This window comes from Abramis brama (genome assembly GCF_963993115.1).
Source record: "Abramis brama genome assembly, chromosome: 17".
Lineage (NCBI taxonomy): Eukaryota > Metazoa > Chordata > Actinopteri > Cypriniformes > Leuciscidae > Abramis > Abramis brama.
The window spans coordinates 640,001-650,000 of NC_139979.1; the positions used below are offsets into that span (position 1 = coordinate 640,001).

The window sequence follows — 10,000 nt, forward strand, 5'->3', positions numbered from 1 at the left end:
ATTTAAAACTTCAACCAGATCAAATATTTCAACCATATTAAAAGATCATTTTTACGAAATTAGAACGAGAATTTTTGTATAAGAAATTAGAAAGAAATATAAAATATAATTGTAAATGTAAATAATAATATATATATTTTTTTTTTTGCTCAAGACATTTGATATTTTATACATACATTTTATAATTAGGAAGATATATAATTGTATATAAATATATTTATACATTGCTCAAGACATTTGATGTTTAATATTTATATACAATTTTATACGATTTAAAATATGATTGATGAAGATGATTTATGAAATTAGCACATTAGATACATTTTCATATATACACTATATATACATACACTATATGTACATTATATATATATATAGTCTACTGTATGCATAAAGAAAATAAATGTACATAATTAGCTTGAGACAATTGATAGTTTAAATATAAAATTTTAAAAGAGGAAATGAGCTCGAGACATTTGATATTTTTATATGTACATTTTATATAACAGATTAGAAGAAAATAATATATATTTTTATTATTTAATATTTTTTACAATTAAATTTTTTAAAGGATGTTTATGAAATTAGCACGACGTGATATTTTAATATATGCATTTTATAAGAAAATAGAAAGAAATATATATATATATATATATATATATATATATATATATATTATTTCTATTATTTCTATTATTATTTCTATAATTAATAAAAGAAAAGGTGGGAATCAATAATAAAAATGTATATATTTAAAAAAATAAACTAAAAGTTGAAGAAACCCTCGTTTACAGAAGGAAATATATTTTTACCTGATCAATATCAGAGGCAGTACCTCTGCGTGAAGGGCGTGTCCTTGTCTCCCACTGCTCGCTGATTGGCTGATGGCGCGTGGCCCCGCCCCTGCTGGAGAACACATCTGATGAGACTCGCGCTCAGAGACTCAGAGAGGAATATTGTGATTCTGGATGAGGAATAGAGCAGCTCTGAGGAATATTGTGATTCTGGATGAGGAATAGAGCAGCTCTGAGGAATATTGGGATTCTGGATGAGGAATAGAGCAGCTCTGAGGAATACTCGCGCTTGGTTTGGTCTGTCAGAGAATGAAAGTCCTGCAGAAATGAAGAGAGTGTCAGTGGTGCTGCTGCTCTTCACACTCTCAGGTGAGTTTCTCTCAGTGTTTCTCAGGATTCTGTCTTTGTTTGACACTTGTTTATTTACGTTCAGGAAATATCTGTGTGATATATCATAACTAATAACACTGTTCCACTAATGCAGACACTGATAATGTCAATATTGCTGCTCATATGTAAATGACTGTCCTGTTATTAGTGGAGTCATTAGTTAAAGCTTTAATGAGTTCAATTAGCAGTCATTATCTGAGATCTGTGCTCGAATCCTTATTCGCATCTACATTTATATTGATGCTTGTATGTTGTATTGATAACTTTATATTGGCATTAGTTCTGTAACAAACAATTATTTTGATAATGAATCTGTTGATTAGTCTGTGTTTTCTTCAGATCTCTGAGTTTGATGCTTCACTGAGATTTAAAACTTCAATTTCAACCATTTTAAAATATTTGTATGAAATCAGCACTAGACTTTTGATATCTTGTGTGTGTGTGTGTGTGTGTGTGTGTGTGATTCAGTCACTGCAGGAGCTTTGCTCTGATTCTGAGTTTGTTGAAGTTCATGTTCGTGAGACAGACAGACCTGAGCCAGACATTGACCCTGACCTTTGACCTGACCCTCATTATCATATGACTGGGTCTTTAGGGTCGGGGTCAGACTGGGTGGGGGGGGGGGTGATTGAGATCTCATTATAAGGGCCCGTAATCCTGAGGCAGCTGCTGTGCGCGCACACACACACACACACACAGGGTTCACAAGGTTAATCCAAAAGATCTACACTGCATGTGCCTGTGGTCAAACTCTCTTCTGTGTTTGTGTCACAAGCATTCTGCTGTAATACACACACACACACACACAGACACAGACACCCACACACACACACACACGCACGCACGTGAGCGGCGACTGCTTCATTTTCCTAATTAGCACCAGAGTCTATTCAGCACTGTGGGAACCAGATCAGTTTCATGAATATGATAATTTGTCACACACACACACACACACACACACAATCATTCTAATATGATGATTTGTTCTATATTAACTTGATTCAATTTTAACGCACTATATTAATTCTATATGATTCTCTATCTTACATTGATCAAAAGTGACTATAAATACATTTATAATGTTAATATGCACACACACACACACACACACACATATATAATGCCTCTGTGAAATGTCCAGATTATAGAATATTGGACACAAACAAACTCTCAAACACACACACACACTCAAAAAAATGAACTAGGAAGGTTGTACACTTTACATAATATATTTATATTTAGTTTACTTTATAATTGTGTTTGTTGACTTGAAATGTTTTTTTCTATTAAGGTCCACGTAATTATGTCTCAACTTAACAGTACAAAATCCTAACGTGTTGTCTAAACACAAACCATTTATGTTAAGTAAAAAAATTCGACGCCAACTGCCATTTTGCCCTAACTTAATTTGATTGTGTTCAATCTGCTTAATATGTAAAATTTAAGTTTACTTAATCCGTTTGTGTTGGATTACATTAATGATTTGTGTTGCATTAACTGAAACTGGGCAGTGCTTGTTAGTTCCCAGCATGCTTTGCATATGGTTGAATTAAGAGAGAATAAATGTTAAAATTAAGTGTTATTTTATGTTTTTTTGAGAAAATGAGAAAAGGGGAAGACTTGATAGTGTGTAATTGTGTTTAATGTTCAATTACGTTGGAATTATTAGAACCATTTAAAATACAGTGGGTTACCATTGTGGAGACGTGTGGAGCATTTTGTTTGGCTGTGGACTGATTTGATTACTTTTAACTGCTTTGGTTGAAGGAGCATGTAAATCTTGGCATTTAAGATGCTAATATGTGCTACTGCTAGCAAATAGCTAGCTATAGTCTATTCATTTAATTATGTGTCACTAAAATAAATAAAATATGAATGGGTGAATGAAAATAACAAACACATAAGTTGAATGCAAATTAAGTAAATTAGTTGGGCTGACACTATTAAATTAAGCTGTGTCCAACCATAGTAAATAAGTTGAATCAACCTTAATAAATTAAGTTGACCCAACGTAAGTACATTAAATTGGAATAACAGAATTGCATAATGCTTAAATAAAGCAAGTTAATCATGTGGAAATCATTTCCATGATTTTTTTATGTTCATTCAAAGAGTTATTTTTTTGAGTGCACACACACACACACACACGCCGTTGATGGTCTTATTAACGAGTGTTAATTGAGACAGACGAGAAGCTGTGAGTCATTAGACACTGGATCCTCTGGATTGAAGAATCCTGACAGACTCTCTCAGACTCTCTCTCAGACTCTCTCAGACTCTCTCTCAGACTCTCTCTCTGACTCTCTCTCAGACTCTCTCTCTCAGACTCTCTCTCAGACTCTCTCTCAGACACTCTCTCAGACTCGCTCTCTGACTCTCTCTCAGACTCTCTCAGACTCTCTCTCAGACTCTCTCTCAGACTCTCTCTCAGACTCTCTCAGACTCTCTCTCAGACTCTCTCTCAGACTCTCTCTCAGACTCTCTCAGACTCTCTCAGACTCTCTCTCAGACTCTCTCTCAGACTCTCTCTCAGACTCTCTCTCAGACTCTCTCAGACTCTCTCTCAGACTCTCTCTCAGACTCGCTCTCAGACTCTCTCTCAGACTCTCTCAGACTCGCTCTCTGACTCTCTCTCAGACTCTCTCTCAGACTCTCTCTCAGACTCGCTCTCAGACTCTCTCTCAGACTCTCTCAGACTCTCTCTCTGACTCGCTCTCTGACTCTCTCTCAGACTCTCTCTCAGACTCTCTCTCAGACTCGCTCTCAGACTCTCTCTCAGACTCTCTCAGACTCGCTCTCTGACTCTCTTTCAGACTCTCTCTCAGACTCGCTCTCAGACTCTCTCTCAGACTCTCTCAGACTCGCTCTCTGACTCTCTCTCAGACTCGCTCTCAGACTCTCTCTCAGACTCGCTCTCTGACTCTCTCTCAGACTCGCTCTCAGACTCTCTCTCAGACTCTCTCTCAGACTCTCTCTGACTCTCTCTCAGACTCTCTCTCAGACTCTCTCTCAGACTCTCTCTCAGACTCTCTCTCAGACTCGCTCTCTGACTCTCTCTCAGACTCTCTCAGACTCTCTCTCAGACTCTCTCTCAGACTCTCTCTCAGACTCTCTCTCAGACTCTCTCTGACTCTCTCTCAGACTCTCTCTCAGACTCTCTCTCAGACTCTCTCTGACTCTCTCTCAGACTCTCTCTCAGACTCTCTCTCAGACTCTCTCAGACTCTCTCTCAGACTCTCTCAGACTCTCTCTCAGACTCTCTCTCAGACTCTCTCTCAGACTCTCTTAGACTCTCTCAGACTCTCTCAGACCGTCAGAAATCATTCTAATATGATGATTTGCTGCTCGAGAAACATTTATGATTATTATCAATGCTGAGAACGGCTTCATATTTCTGTGGAAACTGCATTTTATTTTCCAGGATTCTTTGATGAACAGAAAGTTCAAAAGAACAGCATTTATTTGAAGTAAATACATTTATAATGTTACAAAAGATTCTATGTCACGTTTGATCAATGTAAGCTATAAATAATCAATATAGAATTAACATAGTGCATTAAAAATAGAATCAAGTTAATATATAACCAGTAATAATTGATCATCAAATCATCATATTAGAGTGATTTCTGAAGGATCATGTGACACTGAAGACTGGAGTAATGATGCTGAAAACTCAGCTTTGATCACAGGAATAAATTACACTTTACTATATATTCACATAGAAAACAGATGATTTATATATCAAACATTTATTTTATTAACATTACATTTTAAAAAATAAATTAATATGTAGACTCATATTCTCTATCTTTCGTCAGTCGACCACTTTGAGCTTCTAGATTTTCTTGAGATTTTAAGTTAATATTTCAACACTTTCTCAACGTTCTGATGACGGTTAATGCTCAATATACATGCAGATATTAAATATTGAATTACTTTCAGTAGATGAGAAGGTCTTTAAGCTCATTTCCCATGGTAGTGAATCATTAGCATATTCATATATCATGATATTTGCATGTTACCTCTTCAAAGTGCAGAGTCTAAAAACACTGGTAATATACCATGGTACTTGTTCATAGTGTGTTGTGAACTCTGTAACTGGATTATAAATATCTGTGATGCTTTATTGAACATTTGTGTAATAGATTCAGCAGAATTTCGAGGCGTTTGACTCCGTCTGCGAGGCTGAAAGTGGTTTCCTGCGGGTCACACACACACACACACACACACACACACACACACACACACACACACACTCACGTTCTGATGAGCAGATGTATGTTTCTCAGTCTTCATACGGCCGTGAACTTCAGAACACAATGAAGAGAGCAGGAGGAGGAGCGGCTGATTCTCATGACCTCTAGGCTCTGAGGTCACAGTCTGGGGCGGAGCTGAGCCTCATGATTGACAGTCTGGGGGGCGGAGCCACGTCTCACGAATGACAGCCGCAGGGAGGCCGGATCCTCCAGTGTTTACCAGTGAACATGCTCTGCTATTGTGAGGAGAGAAAACAGCTGCGGCTTTAGACACTACTGGTGAATCTCATTTAACTAGAGCCAGATAACGACCAGACCAGATCAAACCAAACCAAACTAGACCGAACCAGACCAGACCAGACCAGACCAAATCAAATCAGACCAGACCGCTTATACAAGGACTCAATGTTTAAAAAACCTCTGGAGTTTCAGTTCTTATAGTAAAATGTTGTTGATCTCACACTCTTACAAAACATCTTTTTCTCACAGCATTGTTTGTTTTCAATGTAATTCTTTTTTAAACTTTGGCAGTCTGATCATGTAATGAGTCTAAATGGAAGGCTTTTTGCATTGCATTGTGGGATACTGTACTGTTTAGTAGGTCATTTGTGTGTTGTGTATGTATACTGTACACTGCAGGAATGATGGGACAGTTTTCTGAACACACAAACATTCTGCTTGAGGAAAGGCCTGAGGAAGGAACAATAACTGTAACCATACAGTAATAGTCATGACAACTCTCGGAGTGATTGGCTTGGGAATGGATATGTTTGGTCTTGGTGGAATAGATCTGCTGCTTTAGAGTGAGTATGGGACATGCTACGGCCAATACACACACGACACTGTTGTGAGCGAGTGAGACTCACCCGTAGCAGATCTACACAGGTGGAGCTGGGGGAGGAGGAGGGGTTCCAGCGAGCTCATTGGCTACTGATACAGCAGGAACCAATCAGCTGTGCCCTATAGAGAATGGTGTGATTACAAGCAGATTGAGTTAGGGCCTATCAGCCTGTGTATTTATCATTATATTTGTAATAGTTATAGTTATTATAAGTTATCATTATAGTTCCACACTGGTGTGGATGCAAGTATAGTTATTGCTATGGTTATCGTTATAGTTAACTTTAATGTTATAGTTATCATTAGCTATTGTTATGGTTATCATTATAGTTGACACTATTGTTAGTTACCACTATAGTTATTGTTAGTTATTTTTATGGTTATTATAAGTTATGGTTTTAGTTACTGTTACAGTTATTGCTATAGTTATCGTTAGTTATTATCATTCTAGTTACTGTTATAGTTATGATTAGTTATGGTTATAGTTTATCGTTGTAGTTACCATTATTGTTATAGTTATCCATAGTTATTGTTATGGTTATAGTTACTGTTGTAGTTATTACTATAGTTATTAGTTCTTGTTATGGTTATTGTTATAGTTAACTTTAATGCTATAGTAGTTATCGCTATAGTTTTCAATAGTTATTGTTATGGTTATAGTTATAGTTGTGATTACAGTTCTGGATCTTGGTATGAATGGATCCTCATGAATCTCTTGCTCGTGTGTGTGTGTGTGTGTGTGTGTGTGTGAGTTCGGTTTGTTCGCGGAGTGATATTCCCGTCAGAGAGAATCTGAGGAGCGTCTGAAGTGCACCTGATCTGAGGTCATGTGACCAGGTCAGAGGTCATGTGACCAGGTCTGACCCTGATGCCACGAGTCTGGGTTTTCCACGCGAGTGCGTTCAAGTTCAAGTGTGACTGCAGTGTTTTGTGTGTGTGTGTGGCAGCTGCGAGGGGGGCGGTGTGTGTGAGTGATGGTGTGGCATGGGAAAGTCACCCTCACACACACTGTGAAAGACACTCGCAGCGCCACGGGGCGGAGGAGGGGCAGATGCTCTTCAGACGGGGCAGAATGATGGGGCAGGGGCAGTTATGGAGGAGGAGGGGGGGTGTGGAGCCGCATTGTGTGGCTGTTTTGGGGTTTTGTGTGTGTTTGTGTGAGTGCTTCTGAAAGAGCCATCAATCAGACGCCCGAAAGTCAAGTTTAAGTTCAGTGGAGATGAATCACTTTGATTAAAGACGCTCTAAATCCAGCAGAACCACCAGCCCGCACTGAGACTCAGCCGTATCTGTGTACTGATGCAAGCGTGTGCGTGTGTGTGTGTGTGTGTGTGTGTAAACGCTGATCTAAAGAGCTGAGCGGCCTGGCATCTTTACATGCTTTTTCTCATTTCATTTTGTTTGTGGTTTTATTGGGGTTTTTATGCTTAAACCAAGAACAAATATCTGCCAATGACACAGAGTTATATCCGCTTCTCCACTTGCTTTCCTCTGAATTAGGTTTATTTGTCTGACGCCATTGACAGATTCTTACTTCATTTTGATCAATTTCTTATTAAACCACACTTCTCATCTCATGTCATTTTGCTTCTGCATTAAATGTCTTGATTTAAGAATGTTTAGATATTTGGATTAGAAAACAAGACAAAAATACTGTGACAGAACAGCACTTTTTTTAGGTAATGTATTAAAAATAGTTTTAAAAATAGTTAAAATAGTAGAATTTAAAAATAGTTATTACACGGCTCTGTGAATGCTTGATTCTGATTGGTCAGTCGAGCTGTAAGTTATTCCCAGATAACAGCCGCTGAGAACAGTTTTTGTTTGTGGAAGTTTTGTGTTTGGTGAGCTGATAAAATATTAAAACTCAGTCGAATCAATATTTTGTGTACAGTTATTTAATTATGCCATCCAGTATCGCGGACTCGCTCTCTCTCGTTTCACACAAACGCAGCGGCGGCCATTTTGTGACTATTGTGTTGTTCACTGTTGGATTATAAGATACAAACAGGTACGATTTTAAAACAGTTTAATCTGAAATCAATATCTCTGATCTCCATAATTATTAATGTGAGAAATGCTGTGTAATAAGTGCTATGACTGTAAACCGCATTTCTTAAATGTCTGTCTAGTTTGATCTCGCCGCTGAAACTGCTCCCTCCGCGAAGCTCTGCGTTTAAAGACCTAATTAAATATTTAGATCAATATTTTGTGTCGAATTATTTACTTATGTGGCAAGTATCCGTGTAATAAGCGGGATAATGACATCCAGCCGGTTGTTATATCAGAATAAACCCCTTCAGGTGTGTGTGTGTGTGTGTGATCTCAGAATAAACCCCTTCAGGTGTGTGTGTGTGTGTGTGATCTCAGAATAAACCCCTTCAGGTGTGTGTGTGTGTGTGTGATCTCAGAATAAACCCCTTCAGGTGTGTGTGTGTGATCTCAGAATAAACCCCTTCAGGCTGATGAAGACCTGATCCTGATCACCCGGTCGGGTTTATTCTGAGATAACAAACGGCTGGATGTACATTATCCCTTAATCTACGTGTCTTATGAGCTTCTGTTTATCTGACGTTATATGAATATGAGTAACAGTTTTCCTCCATCAGGATTTCATCATCCCTTATGATGCATCATCATCATCATCATCACCATCTTCATCCTCACGAATCGTTCGTAAGCATCAGTTCCTCTCAGATTAATCAGACGGGTGTCAGTTCTATTCCCCGTCATCATGTCCTCTGCTCTTGTCCTGCAGGTTTGGGTGGAGCTTCAGAGTTGGCGTTCATCAAAGAACCCAGTGATGTCATCGCCGTGAGGGACCGCCCCCTCATGCTGGACTGTCAGGTGGAGGGGGAGGGGCCTATCACGGTCACATGGCGACGGAACGGCATTCCCGTATCTCCCGGAGCGCGAGCAGCGGTTCTGGATAACGGGACGCTCCTGATCCGAAACTTCCAGAAGCGGCGTGACGGTGGCGAGAGCGACGCGGGCGAGTACGAGTGCGCGGCGCAGAACCGCTACGGGCTCCTCATCAGCCGCAAGGCACACGTCCAGCTGGCCTGTGAGTGACGCGAACACACTCACACACACATTCAGAGAGATAAAGTGCTCAAACTGGGCTCAGATTTTGTCAAGACGCCAATCAAAAGTTTGCAAACACACTCCTCACCAGTGTTGTGTGTAACTCATTACAAGTAACTCGAGTTACGTAATCAGATTACTTTTTCAAGTAACTAGTAAAGTACCGCATTACTTTTTCATTTACAACAAAATATCTAAGTTACTTTTTCAAATAAGTAACGCTATTTACTTTGTTTTCCTATTTATTGACTGACAGCTCTCCTGTCCTCATGTTGAGACAAATCGTTGTGTGTGTGTGTGTGTGTGAGCATGATGGTTATTGTAGTTCTAGACTAAATGTGAGCATTTACTCATCTCACTTGCACAAAAAAAAGATTCAGTATTCCTCAAAAGGAATAAAATCAGTGAAATGCAGAATCAGAATACTATGCAAACCTCCAATAACTAAATATGTTAAATAAAACATAAAGTTTTATGCATTTAATCTCAGTTTGACCATTATTCTCGCTTCTGACCTTGATGATTAAACCATAAGCAAAAATGACTATAGATTTTTTTCTTTTTATTGGTAAATTGAGTGTTTTGAGAGAATTAAAGAGCTGTCATGTGACGGGATGTGTGTTTTCTCTCTCAGCA

At 38.6% G+C, this 10,000-nt stretch overlaps 1 protein-coding gene across 1 annotated transcript in view; it reads left to right on the forward strand.

Moving 5' to 3' along the window:
• Positions 1 to 8,934: 8,934 nt before the first annotated feature.
• The window catches only part of LOC311066635 (immunoglobulin superfamily DCC subclass member 3), an 18,521-nt gene continuing 17,455 nt past the window's right edge, over positions 8,935 to 10,000 (forward strand). The window contains exons 1-3 of the mRNA XM_084087916.1: positions 8,935 to 8,956; positions 9,039 to 9,344; positions 9,999 to 10,000. The exon at positions 9,999 to 10,000 is cut by the window's right edge and continues 143 nt beyond it. Coding sequence (XP_083944042.1) covers positions 9,113 to 9,344; positions 9,999 to 10,000 — 234 coding nt within the window. The 5' untranslated portion in view covers positions 8,935 to 8,956; positions 9,039 to 9,112. The remainder of the gene's footprint in view (positions 8,957 to 9,038; positions 9,345 to 9,998) is intronic.